At 26.3% G+C, this 16311-nt stretch overlaps 1 protein-coding gene and 1 long non-coding RNA gene across 2 annotated transcripts; one reads left to right on the top strand and one right to left on the bottom strand.

Annotated features, from left to right (window-relative positions):
* Positions 1–2506: 2506 nt before the first annotated feature.
* On the bottom strand, positions 2507–3515 carry LOC113549753. Its single transcript, XR_003404951.1, has 4 exons — positions 3281–3515; positions 2890–3211; positions 2701–2815; positions 2507–2626 (listed from the first exon to the last, which is right to left on the bottom strand). It is a non-coding gene; the product is annotated as an uncharacterized LOC113549753 (long non-coding RNA).
* A 9592-nt stretch (positions 3516–13107) lies between these two features.
* LOC113548528 (store-operated calcium entry regulator STIMATE-like) lies at positions 13108–15839 on the top strand. The gene is made up of 5 exons (XM_026949463.2): positions 13108–13505; positions 13820–13964; positions 14104–14225; positions 14493–14689; positions 14766–15839. Exons 1-5 carry the CDS (start codon positions 13388–13390, stop codon positions 14967–14969), a joined length of 786 nt encoding a protein of 261 aa, XP_026805264.1. The 5' UTR covers positions 13108–13387; the 3' UTR covers positions 14970–15839.
* Positions 15840–16311: the final 472 nt, after the last annotated feature.

Below are 16311 nucleotides of genomic sequence, written 5' to 3'. Positions count from 1 at the left end.
AACATAAGTAAGGTTAGAAATTAGAATACAATAAGTGGAATGCTCATCACGTACATATTGTAATTATTGTAGCCCAAGCTAGCATATTAAAATGAGATGACTTGATGACGAATACATTAGGAGTATTTATTTCTTTTTAACACGCAATTTAAATGTATAATGTGCCAAACTGCCAAATAATATCTAATGGTATTTACTATTTATGCGGCTTGATAGCTAACTCATAATTGATGAACTACGATACATTTATTTATAATATATATATATATTGATTAATTAGTAATTAAATCTCATCTGAGTTCAGAAAATGAACTGCCAGCTTCATTAACAACTAGTTTATATATATTAAGCAGTATAAGTAGGTATATTTGTATAGGTATTTTATTTTAAATAATATTAATTTAATTAAAAAAAATTTTTTATTCAACTCTCATACAGGTGTCCTAATAAATGATTGTAATAAAAAGGTATAAAGTGGTAATGTTCTGCTATACGCCTATACATTTGGTGACGAGTAGGTCACTTTTATAGGTGTGTTGGATTTGAATTTAAATCTAATTTTAAAGATATAATTCATTTTGAACAGAAAACTATTCTAAGCGGAGACAGTATATTATATACATTCGGTGGCGTAGTTACGGGGGGCGCAAAGGAGGAACTTGCCCCTACAACCTCCCCTGAAAGTAAACTTTTAAACAAAACTTGGTAATTTAAAAAAACTGTATATTAAAGTTGTATAAGAAGTTGCATAGTATTGTTCTATATCGCATCATTATATTATATTATATTGAATTATTTTATTATTTTCATTTACTGAGAATAATTACTAATTACTACCTATATGGTTTTATACATGTGTAATTGACGTTATATAATCCATGATTATTATGAACAATTTTGAAATTTCCCCACCCCCAAAAACTAAAATTTCTAACTATGGAACAGAAAACGTTTATAAAATTATTGTGAATATACATTTTTTTATATTTTTAATGAATAAACTAACAACTAATTAAGAAATTATTAATTCAATTTTCAAGGATTTTGACGCATTTATCAATTTTTGCTATTAAAAAACAATAATAAAGCACACAAATATAATTGTTTATAAAGAGTACGAAATTAATTACAATTATATGAAAATTATACCATTTATAGAAAAAATGATAATATAAATACTTAGTAAACATTTTAAATTTTACAGCTCTTCGTTTTTGAATTTTAAGAAAATAAAAAATCACTTTTGTTGAAAACTAGTTAGCGTAAAAGATTGAGAACATAATGATGTTAGAGGAATTATAGCCTATGGTTAATAAAATCCAAATGTATACAATCACATAGTCAAAAGCAAACATTTGTATTTTATTATAAGACACAAATACCTACGTAACCAATGTGCCAGTAAATTAGTAAAATATGAAGTTTCAAATTTGCATGAAATAAAAATAAAATACACAATAATTAGTAAACAAAATATGTGTAAATTCAATGATTTAAGTAAAGTAATAGATACATACAATATTTCTGGCAATATTAAACTTGACCCGCTTTTGATAGTGTCTTTGTAAAATAAAAACTAATAAAATAATTACTTGGAGTTTTTTTTATAACAAAAAATAGTTAAATAGTTTTCAAAACTATTTTATTGGAATACTTTATAAAACGTTAATATTTCTCGTTTCTTGATATAAATAATTATTTAATTGGTATTTAATAAAAAAAAATGTATGCAAGGTAACTATAAGATAAGAATAACAGTATTAGGTAATTTTCCACACCACCTTTATTATTAAACGACGTACAATAACATTGTCCGTATTGTTTAATAACTTTATGAGGTATTACACGAGGCGCGTTTTTTTTATTGTGGTGTCCCCAATAGGCCTAATCCACATCTTAAGCGAGAACGCACAATATGCAGAGACGTATTTAGGAAGGGGCTTTGAGTCCCGTTTACCAGAACGGCTAATTTTTAAGAATTTAGATTTTAAGAATTTAAGAATTTTTATTTCGTACTTTATGAGTACTGGCGCAGTGACGTTAATCATTAATATTTTTCACAACAAATGTGTGCCATAGAGATGTAGAATACTATATTCTATGGTATTAACAGTTTCACCATTGCGCGGCATAGAAGTTTTTTAGTTTTTTAAAGGCGGCAAAATATGTGTTGCCCTTATCCTAAAATTCCTAAATACGCCATTGATCATATGAATGCATTCAATTAATAAAAAAAATCTACAACAACTAAAACTACGAAGATACTAATAATACTATATAATTTATTTCAATAAAGAAATCTAGGAATAAAACTACGATTTTCGCTACTCTACAAGCGGTAAATGTGTATAATATGTGTGTTGCCGGCCAGCGATAGTCAGTGTGTTGGATGAGTGGAATAGCTATTAGATAAGTCTAAATTAATAAACTACTTATAAAGTATACTACATCATTACAACTACAATATAAACTACAAATAATTTAATAAATCTATGTACTAAACTAAGTCCTTTTGACGGTAGATATTAAGATGAGCTTCTCATTGATGCTGCCAATCTTCCTCCGGGTTGAAACGAAGCCGAGTGCTGACACATTTCCCATGAGCTTTGTGACAAATCCTTCTTCACTAATAAATATCATATATTTATATATAGTATACTGTACCTACTACGAATCTAAAAATTATAATATAATACAAACAAATCCTTTGGACAGTTGATATTAAGATGAACTTGTTACTGATGCCGCCAGACGTCCTCAGTGTTGAAATACAGCCGACACATTTTCCATCAACTTTGTGACAAATTCTTCTTCACTAATAAATATTATATATTTATATATAGTATACTGTACCTACTACGATTCTAAAAATTATAATATAATACAAACAAGCTGTTGGACAGTTGATATTAAGTTGTGCTTCTTATTGATGCTGCCAATCTTCCTCCGGGTAGAAACGAAGCCGAGTGCCGACACATTCCCATCAGCTCAATGACAAATTCTTCTTCGGTGAATAATCCATGATCCATCGGTTCCTATAAAACTTCAACTAATGTGCTGATTAAATGTAATTTAAACTTATAATATGATACAAACAAATCCTTTTGACGGTTGATATTAAGATGAGCTTCTTATTGATGCTGCCAGACGTCCTCAGTGTTGAAATACAGCCGACACATTTCCCATCAGCTTTGTGACAAATCCTTCTTCACTAATAAATATTATATATTTTATATAGTATACTGTACCTACAACGATTTTAAAAATTATAATATAATACAAACAAATCCTTTGGACAGTTGATATTAAGTTGTGCTTCTTATTGATGCTGCCAATCTTCCTCCCGGTCGAAACGAAGTCGAGTGCCGACACATTTCCCATCAGCTCAATGACAAATTCTTCATCGGTGAATAATCCATAATCCGTCGGTTCCTATAAAACTTTAACTAATGTGCAAATTAAATGTAATTTAAACTTATAGAAAAATTTTAATGTTTAAGAAATCTATGCTGGTGTTCTTTTATTTTGAATTTAATTTAATTTTAAATTTTATATTTATTATTTATCAGTTAAAAATGTAAACAAGAAGTAAAAAGATTATAGTATATTGCAGTTTAACTTTCTGTTCGGTGGCCACCTTTTAAATTCCTCACTCTCTTTTATAAGAAAGTTAAACAGTACAATAACTATAAAAAATGTAAATTTAAACAATCACAAAGACGAACTAGCTATGTGATAAGAAAAAAAATTGAAAAAATTGGTAATTTATTAAGGTTATATTAAAATAAAAAGAACACCTAAAACCGTAGTACAGTATATTTTCTGAAGAAAATCCATAAAAATTATAAATAATTTAAGTAAATATTCATAATATACTGTACAACTGTTAAAAAAAATTATAGGATTAAACAAACACAGCCTTGTAACACTTATATTGTTATTCAGATGAGTTTCTTATTGATGCTGCCCCAATCGTCCTCCGGGTTGACATTATACAAGGATATGGCGTCATTATTTCAGTTTTTTTGTTTTTCCGATATTATGGCATGATCTGAAATTTTTTTGTTTTATTTTATAAAAAAAAATTATAATTATTTTATTTACTACCCAAAGTACCAAATATATCCATATTTGCTACAAGAATTCATGACAAACAGAAAATAAAAAACATAATTGTAAAATTATTATACATTTTTCGTTACGTCCACGTCCAGAATCTAAGGTGTACTAATATAATATAATCGTGAACAATACAAATAATACATCGTTGTTATTTCTCACAATTTTCGTCTACTATAATTAATGAATAAAATAAGTAAGCATTGTGTACTTTTTTTTCATTGGACCCTGGAGAATAAGATATGCGTCTACATCAACTACATCGTCCGACTAGCGCGGATGATTCATATAAATTAATATATTTTATTTTAAGTTTAAAAAATAATTTTAATCCCGAAAAAGAATAATAAATAAAACTTACCTAAGCGTCGACTCTTCTCGGGAAACGGAGTTGTACCAATCTACAGTGTATACGGAGTACTGCACCGCCGCCGACAAAACTCCAAATTTTCTTCATACGATCTTCATCATGATTCTAAATAGGAGTATAAAGATATTTTATGAAAATAAACAGCAAGAAATGAAAAGGAGAGTTCTTGTCGTGTATTGAAGACTGTTGTTTAACGACTGTTCATTAAGAAAATTATAGAATTGTTAATCGTCTTCGACGAATGTCATCGATTGTCGTATGCCACAGATGACGAATATTAAAATATGATAAATCTATGGTTTTTTTTATTGAACTCTTTGTGATATTATACAATCTATTTTTCTATTTTAGCTGTTTGACATATTATCGTAAAATTAAAACATATAAACTATAGACCAAATCTTTACAGATATTGCAAAGTATTAATATTTTATTCTAATGAAGATGATTACAAATTATTTTATTTAATCTATAAAAATAGTCAACTAAACAAAAATAATTATATTATTATATATATTAAAAAAAAAAGAATTATGATTTTTATCGCTATGTTTCTGAGTTATTATTTCTACATTATTTTGGTTCTAATCACACATAATAAAATATTTATATGAAAATCTAACGAAAAAATTAATTTAAACATTTTATAAATTTAGCTCGCGAATTCAATCAAAATTTTAATTTTAAATTTTTATAAAATATACCCTGACTATACATTTTTTATTACAGTAAATTAGTGAACGTTTGAAGAAGAAGCCTGTATTAAATTTTAAATCATATTCGCATATCTATAATATTTTTCGGCTAAATAAAAAAAAAAAACTTAATTGTTTTAAATAATGAAAATGCGTTTAAAATTATACAATTTACCTATAGAGAAATCATAATGTAGATAAATGGTAAATTTTTCAATATTCAATAATTAACATTTTTTAATTAAAATTAAATTATTAAATTAATTTTGTAATATTATACAAATATATAGGATTATAATACATTTATTTTTTTGTGTTTTCGATATCATGACAAGATTCGAATTTTTTTATTTTATTTTACTATTAACCACCCGAAAGTACTATATAGATCATATTTGCTACAAGAATTTATAACCAAAAAAAAAACTATATAATTGTCAAACAAATATATATTCATTGCTACGTGCAGGATCCAAGGTATACTTGACGACTTAATTTTATTCTTGGTCATTTTATACATGGTACCGGTGGTCGGTAACCTTTTTGGACTCTCGGGCCATATTCACAAATTAAAAACTTTTTCGGCCAGAAAAAATAAAAAATTGTATGTTCTTAAATTATTAACTATGCAAAAAAATATTCCGCAGAACTCTAAAATGAAAAACTTTTTTAAAAAAATACGTCGTTTTAGAATTTAAAGCGGGCCGTAGACAATAGTTCACTGATTGCCGACTATTGCATTGAACGATCGGAAATAAAATATAAGTCGGTCATCCAAGTATAGCAGCTTGTACACGTCAATAAATAATTATGTTAAGTATAAAAGATAAATTTAATATTCCATAATTATGGGAAAATTAACTTACGTAAGTATTCTTCGACGTTGTTCGGAGAAATCGAGCTGAACCACATTTACAGTTCAAACGTGCACCACTGCCGAAGAAACAGCTAGCTCTTATTTCTTCATTTGTCTTCTTTTCTCTTCGAAATGGAAATATTAAAAAACTCTATAAAAATGAGAGCACTTGTCATACACTAAAGACTGTTGTTTAACGACTGTTCAATAAAACTATTAGAATTATTAACAGTATTCTACGAATGACGACGATTGTCGTTTGCCACGGATGTTAAATATTGTAATAATGTGATAGATCATATGTTTTTTTTTTATATTACTCTTTGTGATATTATAGGATTTATTATTATATCTCAGCTGCCTTGCATACGAATCTTTTAGTATTTAATTAATTTCATACGTAAAATCATAATAATAATAATAATTGTATATCCTGAATTTTTTTTTATTATAATTTTATTATTTCAATAGTTTTTGATAAAATTTTTTACCAAAAAATAAAACCATATAAATATGGTAATATTTCCAGCTTTTTTGTTTTTCCGATATTATGGCGAGATCCGAATTTTTTATTTTATTTTACTATTTACCACCCAAAGTACCAAATAGATCATATTTGCTATAAGAAATCATGACAGACAGAAAATAAACTACATAATTGTAAAATCATTATCCAGTTTTCGCTACGTATCCAGGATCTAAGATGTACTTATAACGACTTAATTTTTTTCTTGACAATTTCATCATTAATGCATGATCGGTAACCTTTTTGAACTCTCAGGCCACATTCAAAAATTAAAAACAGTTTGCAGGCCAGATAGAAATAAAAATTGTATATTCTTAGATTATTTACTATGCAAAAAAATATTGTCTAGGACTTTAAAATAATAAAATATAAAAAGAAAAAATTGTCAATGTTTTAGAATTTAAAACGGATCGTATAAACAATAACCCGCCGATTGTCGACCACTTCATTGGACTGGACGTTCGGAAATAAAAAATAGGTCTGTCATCGGGGTAACAGCTAGTATAGAAGTCAATATACATTTATTTTATGTTTAAAAAATTAAATTTTTTACTACCCCAAAATTATAGGACAATTAACCTACGTAAATATCCTTCGAGTATTTTCGGCGAAATCATGCTGTGCCATATTAAAGTTCAAACGTGACCATCTCCAAAGAAACAGTTAGTTTATTTCTTCATTCGTCTTCTTTACGCTTCGGAATGGAATTATTGAAATATTTTATGAAAATGAGAGTACTTGTCATGTACTGAAGGCTGTTGTTTGACGACTGTTCAATAAAATTATTAGAATTGTTAATCTCTCTCCTACAAATGATGTCGATTGTCGTTTGCCAGGGATGATAAATATTATAATAATGTTTTTTTTATAAAACTCTTTGTGATTTTATAGGATTTATTATTATATTTCAGCTGTCTTGCATACGAAACTATTGGTATCTAATAAATTTCATACGTAAAATCATAATAATTGTATATTACCCTGAATTTTTTTTAAATTATAATTTTATAACGGTTATTAAGGGTTTCATACGGTTTAGGTAAACTAAATAATTAATAATTTTAAAAATATTTAAAAGTTTAATCGTTAAACTGATATCACATACTAAATAGTTAATAGATTAGGATCTATTACATATTATAAAAAATGACTTTCTATATTGTGCATTCTATAATTAGCATTTTTTAATTAAAACTAAATTATTAAATTAATTTTGTCGAAATTATACAAGTTTATAGCGTAATAATTCATTTGTTTTTTTTGTTTTTTCGATATTATGACAAGATTCGAAAGTTTTATTTTATTTTACTTTTAACCATCCAAAGTACTAAATAGATCATATTTGCTACAAGAATTTATAACCAAAATAAAAACTATATAATTGTCAAACAAATATTTATTCATTGCTATGTACAGGATCCAAGGTATACTTGACGACTTAATTTTATTCTTGGCTATTTTGTACATTGTACCGGTGGTCGGTAACCTTTTTGGACTCTCGGACCATATTCACAAATTAAAAACTTTTTCGGGCCAGAAAAAATGAAAAATTTTATGTTCTTAAATTATTAACTATGCAAAAAAATATTCCACAGAACTTTAAAATGAAAAATGTTTTTAAAAAAATACGTCGTTTTAGAATTTAAAGCGGGCCGTAGACAATAGTTCACTGGTTGCCGACTATTGCATTGAACGATCGGAAATAAAATATAAGTCTGTAATCTAAGTATAGCAGCTTGTACACGTCAATAAATATTTATGTTAAGTATGAAAGATAAACTTAATATACCAAAATTATGAGAAAATTAACTTACATAAGTATTCTTCGACGTTGTTCGGAGAAATCGAGCTGAACCACATTTACAGTTCAAACGTGCACCACTGCCGAAGAAACAGCTAGCTCTTATTTCTTCATTTGTCTTCTTTTCTCTTCGAAATGGAAATATTAAAAAACTCTATAAAAATGAGAGCACTTGTCATACACTAAAGGCTGTTGTTTAACGACTGTTCAATAAAACTATTAGAATTATTAACAGTCTTTTACGAATGACGACGATTGTCGTTTGCCACGGATGATAAATATTGTAATAATGTGATAGATCATATGTTTTTTTTTTATATTACTCTTTGTGATATTATAGGATTTATTATTATATCTCAGCTGCCTTGCATACGAAAGTTTTGATATTTAATTAATTTCATACATAAAATCATAATAACTATATCCTGAATTTTTTTTTAAATTATAATTTGGTTAAATTTCTCACCAAACAATAAGACCATCTTCGACCAGCATAATTTTACATTGTACACAATGCTTATACATTAAATTCAAATTGTACAAATTCGTTATAGTGACATACTTAACCTAGTCTACATTTAATCACCTACTATAGTAGCTATACCTACAGCAGTTTACGGTTTGGCTGAACTAAATGATTAATAATTTAAATAAATAGAAATATTTAAAAGTTTAATCATTAAATTAACGTGACATACTAAATAGTTAATAGATTATGATCTACGTATAATAAAGAAGGACTTACAAAATCAATAAAATTAATTTCTAAACACAAGCAGTTATTCATACTCGTTATATACACATAACACATGTGACTATAATATGTCTATATCATTCTCGTTTCGGTATTGTCCTATTTAGGAATAACTAATAATACATACTCATACTATTTTTACTGAATTTAAAATTAATCGATATGTTCTAATTAATATGCTTAGATAATTTGCAATATTAATATATATATATATATATATATATATAAATATAATAAATGCATCTATTTATAGTATTATGCTATGTTTATTTTGTTTATGTCAAAATATTTTTAAAATTATAATATCTATAAGAAATTCAAACATAACATTTGGTAAAATGTTTAAATACCTACGGTTATTCGTTTTTCAAATTACTACAAAAAAACAAAAATCGATTGAGAAGATATTGTTATCATAGAAATATGAAGTGTCATCAAAATTCAAAATTCAGACAATTATAAAATATTAATGTGTCTTTTCGGAAAACTTTATTTTTGTTAGGGATAAAAAAAACTTATATTAGTCGGGTACTCGACCGGTTAAAAATAAAAGTATGTATTTACTTTATGTCTAAAAAAGTAAATTAAAGCTTCAAAAGTATAGAAAATCAAACTCACGTAAACATCGATTTTTTTTGTGAAACTTAGTTGTGTCATATTTAATGTCCATACGTCCAGTAACCACATCGCCGACCCAGGAACATCTTTCCTCGTTCGTCTTTACCGCGTTTTGAATTGAAGATATTGAGATATTTCATAAAAATAAGCTGAACAGAACGGCATATGTGTGTAAAATATTATATATATTAAAGTACGGTTTAACGATTTGTACGTCTATTTTTTTTCTCCGTTAAAATTATTACAACCGTCAATCGTCTCCGACGAATAGCAAAGATTGATGATTGCCATAGATGATAGATTAATATGATAGATCCATATCCATAGGACCATAGATCATATACTATATTATTATATTGTAATATTATTATTAGCCAGACATTTAAATTTATTCTGGAGTCTGCCGTTCGAGAGACTCAATTGTGTACTTATACAAATTTTATATGCACGACAAGGCGGAGGGCGGGGTAGATTGTATAGATGTTGTTCAGTACATTGAGACTAGACTTATTCAAAGTTTCTTCCATTGGCATCACATAAATTAGTAATTAGTTGTTGACTTGTTATCGATATTTTTCGCCCGTATTATTATTGAATGACACTCGTCTTCTCATTATTAATGTAAAAATATAACACAAAATATTATAATATTATAAAAAATCAATATTAATATCGAAAACCATCATAATTATTTTTAAAATAGATAAAAATATTAAATTATACTACAATTTTCTTCAAACTTTTTTATTGCTTTACTATTTTTTTTTTATGTTGAGTCGCCGTCTCAAAGACCCCTGATGAGCCGCCACTGCAAGTGTTAATAAGTTTATGGCATAAACAGTTTAAAACTAATCTACATAATATTTTGAATACTTTTCTGTTAGTGTTAAATAATAATACACGAATTAGTGTCTTTACAGGCACGTAGCCAGGGGGGCCTGAGTGGGCCGAGCCCACCTTAAATTTATTATGGCATAAGACCGGCCCTACCAAATTCAAAATATAATTATTTTTACCAATTATCAAAAATGTGATTGGGCACATTAAAACAAATCTATTGTTATTACTACTAGGTAATACAATTATTATTTATTATTAAAATAATTAATTTTTTATTCGTGGATAACGTTTTTGAAAAATATAAATAATAGGGTGTTGATAGACATAAGGTAAAATGGGGTAACTGCGACGCAATTTTAAATATTTCGACTTCAACTGTCAATTTATTGTGAAATAATTAACTTAAAAATATGATGATTATCGCAATGTAATGATTTGGGAGTGTTACATCTAAATCAACTGTCAAACTTGTGAAAAATGTACTTAAAAACTTTTACAATTAAAAATGTAAAAAAAAAAATAAATGTCGCACTTGTACCTTGGCACAAGGTAAGTGTAAAATCGGCTTTTTAAAAATACTAATACCACTGTTATTTAAACGTGGGGAAAGTGACTAAAACAGTAAAACTTAATAATTTTAGCTATAATACTACGTTTTCAATGCTGTATTTGTCCAAATAGTTTAAAAGTTACAGCTATTTCAAATTTCAATTTTTTTGTTACATATTTAGAGCATTGGAGCATACTAGAATCATAAATATTATTTAAAACATCTCCTTACTTATATTTATTCATTTTACTTCATTCTTCTATTAGATATTTTTAATTTTTTTGATAAAACAATAAAAGTATTTCAAAATACTTTATTATATACGATATGATACATATCGCGTTTACGCGTCAGAAACGACAGAAACGTATATTTTGGAAGTTTTGAATCTACTATACTTCAGTCATTTTTATTTTATATGGGCCATAAACAATCAACTATAAATGTTATTTAATAGTCGATTTTACTGGTTTTATTTATTTTTATTTTTAGATATCGATAATCGTTGGTTTTTTTTTGTTTTTTTTTTTTTAGTAAGGCAATATCTATTTTTTGTAATACTTTAATAGGCCCACTTGTTGAGAAAACATTTTTTGTTTAATCAACTATTAGCCGAAAGTAAATTATAAATTAATAAGATTCTTTATATGGTATACCGCCTAATGATGAGTGTGAAGGAAAAGCCCCCTACAAGTATTTCATTGGGAAAAATTATGGAAAGTAATAAAAGGTCCAAAAATTATTGCCCCCCCCCCCTAGTACTTGCGAGGTACGACTGTACGAGTACGCAGTGACGTCATTTGGACCACGCAGGATATACATTTGCGTATTTAGAATCTAATATTGTAGTAATTTGGCCCATTTTATAAATTGATTGGCCTGAATAATTGCAGATAGTGCTTGCATTTAAGTGGCCTGCGTATTAAAAAAAAAAAAATTGAAATGACGCCACTGCGAGTATGGGATACCAAAATGGATCAAATTGTTTTCGGGTTATGGGTTCTGCGTTCAAAACCGGGTAAAATTGTTTATGAGCTTCTCATCTAAAACCGGGTAAAATTTGCAAGTGGGTAAAGTGCTGTCGCTGGGTAAGTGGATTTCGGGTATGGAATAGGGTAACATTTTTTACGGGCCACCCATTTTTCTTCCCTGAATGACTTGAATTAATAATGTGACGGAATTAAATTAATTATAAACTATAAGATTTTATACATAATAATAATAATAGCCATTTTAAATTATTAATAACCAAAAATGCTCGATTATATAAATTTGCATTCATTGCAAGGTTTTGTGGTTGTGAAGTATAATTTAGAGAGAAATAAGTAATTACGTTACATAAAAGATAATACCCTTGAACTCTTCCTCCAGTTACAATTATCATTTAAATTCAACACTATTCTAATTTTAAAACTCAAAATAAATATAAGTATATATCATTGTCGGGGCGCAATTTCTATGAAAAAACTGAGGGTGCTGAAGCTCCTCTATTTTTTTTTATAATGTTATCTTGAGGTTATGGATACCTGTTACTATTAAAATCTAAATTAACATAAAACAATTTGCTGGTGCTAAGCACACTATATATGTATAAAGCATTATGATTGTTCGTTTAAAATGTTATAAGTCTATGATTAATGCACATTTTTTGTAAAAAATAATGTATATCATAAATCGTGTTGCCTGACCAAAACAGTAAAATGCAAGGGCTATTATTACAATCATGGGTTATACTCCGATCTGTGTAGGATGAAAAATTGAAAATACTCAAAATCTTACGTGTATATTATGATCTAAGCTCAAAATAGTCAAATCAGTAATCACAACTAAAGATATCATGTTATCTAAAGCCACGGTCGTGATAAAATTATTTTTGTAAGATAAGATAACAGAAATCCCCACGCGAATATGTTGATAATGAAGTAATGATAGCATTTATGATTGAACTTTAACATACTATTTTCATTGAGTTTAAAAAAGTTATTCCGTAGTTGTAAAAAGTGATTATATCAATGATTTTGTTTTTAAAGTGATATCGGTCTTCCATTACGTTAGTTTTTTATAAATTAGGTTTACTTAAACATTAATATGATTCAATTATGATCATGTACAAATTTTTATATTTCAATACTAATAATACTCAAGTTGTTTACAATTATCCGCCCATCATTCAATATATTTTATCTTTTGTAATAGCAACTATAAAAACATAAGTGCTGGTTTCTTTCTAGTAAAACCGTGGCTTTACTACATGTATCATGATGGATGTAATTTTCGATGAACCAGATGTGCATTGCAAACCGAATGCATTAGTCGGTAACTTTGGATGGTTCCTACAAGGCCTTTTGGCTACATTGGCATTCTTTTGTTTAATAAGTAAGATGTACTTTTGTTACATTTGTGTTTTGTTAGAAAAATGACTTTAGTTTACAGTGAACATATTTGTTTTTCACATAATTTCAAATTTTTTATGTATGTTTACACAATACTTGGTTTTTACTATTGATAAATATGGCTTATATTAATGTTACATAATCAAGATTATTCTAAGCACTTAAAAGGTTTCACCGTATATCCATAACTTGTATCAATTTCATCTATAAATATTATAAATTTATTGTATATTAGTATAAATTGTGAATAGTTTAGTAAATAAAATATTTTAATTTTAAGTTTATGTTTGTAATCAGTAAAACGATTTTGTGAACCAAAATATGATCGACGACCCTGGAAAGTATGGTTTTTTGATACTTCCAAACAGGGAATGGGGTCCTTGCTTATGCATTCAGCAAATTTAGTTTTAGCAGGTCAAATCCAAGGTGATCCATGCACATGGTAAATATTTCTATTTATTTATGTATTTTATAAATCATATTTTTATTTTTTATGTACCTACTGAGTTAAAGTATGAAAAATAAATAAAGCTTTTTGTAATTAAATTTAAGACACTAAAATTAATAATTTTATTTTTTAGGTATATGATTCATTTTTTAATGGATTCATCACTTGGTCTTTTATTGATATTTTTTGGTATACGATTTTCACAACATTTAGCAAGAGTAAAAAATTGGGAATCTTTTAACTTTGGAGAATATGGTATGAATTTAATAATTTGCATTCATTGTGAAAATGCTTTTGCTTCACTTGATGTTTTTTGTATATATTTTAGCCTAACTTTTTTCATTTTTTTATATTACTAATTATTAATGGACAGGTGATTTAGATAACTATTTTTATTATTTTTGACACTTTCAGTTTTTTTTTTTATTTATACCACCCTGTATGTATTCTTATATTATTATATTTTATAAATAGGTGCAACAATTTAATACTATAATAATAATGGATTTTTCTGTTTTTCAGGAAAACCTGAATCAATTAGAATCTGGTTTATTCAATGTGGCTTATACTTGTCACTTTTATGTTGTGTTAAAATTATTATTACATTGTTGATTTCATTAGACATCTGGCGAGTTATCACAAAATTTATCATGTCACCATTTACTGACCCTAGAACGGAATTAACTATAGTTATGCTAATCATACCTTTATTTATAAATGTAAGTCAAACTATATTATTGTTTATTGTAATTTTTTTACTATAAATACTTACATATTATGTGTATAAAAATATAGGCACTTATGTTTTGGGTGACTGATGACATATTGATGCATAGAAATCGTCATCGAGTTGGTTTATTGCGGCGTATAAAAATACAATACCATAAAGTTCAACAAAGTGGTAGACTAGAAGATTCAGCTATTTCTGATGATGAAGAATTGCTCAATCTAGATGAAACATCAACAATTCTACGACCTAGTGGAGTTCAGGGTTTTTAATGTGTTTCAAAATTTTTTATTTTAATTAATCATGCACTATGGTATATACTTAATTCCTCAATTTTAACCGACATTCCTTAAATGTATATTGCATATTTTACATCTTATAAAAAAATATTTTGAATGTTATACAATTTTCAATTTATTGTTTGTTATTTTTATATTTATATATATAATTTTATAATATGAGTATTCTGTAATGTTTACCAATTTAAACATTTAAAATTGCAAGCAATCATTAATTTATACAAAAATATTAAATTAATTTAAAATCATATAATTTGTATAGTAATTTAATGTTAATATACACAATTATATAGTTAAAACTTAAATTATATTCTTCATTTTCATCCATTACAATTATCTAAGTATTATTTATTTTAAAATTTTAATTTAACAATTTCATTTAAAATAATTTGGTAAACAAAATAGCATACACATTGACAGAATATTACATAAGAAAATTAATAGATGTATATTTGTATTGAACTATGTCATTTTATGTGTATAATAATGTCTGGACGGTGATAGATATGACCATGTCAAGTAATGATTTCTAAATTTAACCAGTACAAATTACAAGCCAATTAAACAAAATATATATACATATCAACTGAATAAAATACTTTAGGTATCTCATACAACTTTTATAAATTGTAAATTATTTTAATCTTTTGTTATGTATTTTAAGACAGATAATCGAAGCAAATCATTTCAAATCCATTAATATTAAGCATTTTTATTTTTTCAAACAAAATGTTTTTCTTGTAATTTATTTAACCATAGTATTTAGTCCAAAAACCTTAATGACTGTGATACAAATTTTAATATGTAATATCAAAATGTTTTAAATTTAATATATTATATTCTTGGCCATATCCTGTTTTAGGATTGTTAGTAATTTTTTACTTGTAAATGTTGTACTTGGTAAATACCTAATCAATTATAAAAAATATAATTTTAATATATTCATATTTATAATTTTTACTTAAAGTTTTTAAGTAATTTTATATATACTTAAAATAACCGATATATAATACAATATCATCCATTGTTTATTATATCATGTACCCTGTGTAAATTATTATTATCGTATAATCTTATTAGTTTAAAATAATATTTAACCTTGTTTCTATTTTATTTTTAAATTGAAATTCAACATTTGAAACATATTCACATTACATGAAATAGTATGTAACAATTTTTGATATTTATAAAATTGTGTAGAAAATATTAATTACGTACCATCTGTAAATAAGTATTTTGTGAATAGTATTAATATAATTTATTTCAAGCTATTCATTCTCAATATTCAGGGGACATAATTTATCATAGTTTATAA

Source organism: Rhopalosiphum maidis, chromosome 1, assembly GCF_003676215.2.
Source record: "Rhopalosiphum maidis isolate BTI-1 chromosome 1, ASM367621v3, whole genome shotgun sequence".
In the NCBI taxonomy this organism is placed as follows: Eukaryota; Metazoa; Arthropoda; class Insecta; order Hemiptera; family Aphididae; genus Rhopalosiphum; species Rhopalosiphum maidis.
The sequence above is the reverse complement of the archived record's forward strand: the minus strand, read 5'-3'. Positions and strand labels throughout refer to the sequence as shown.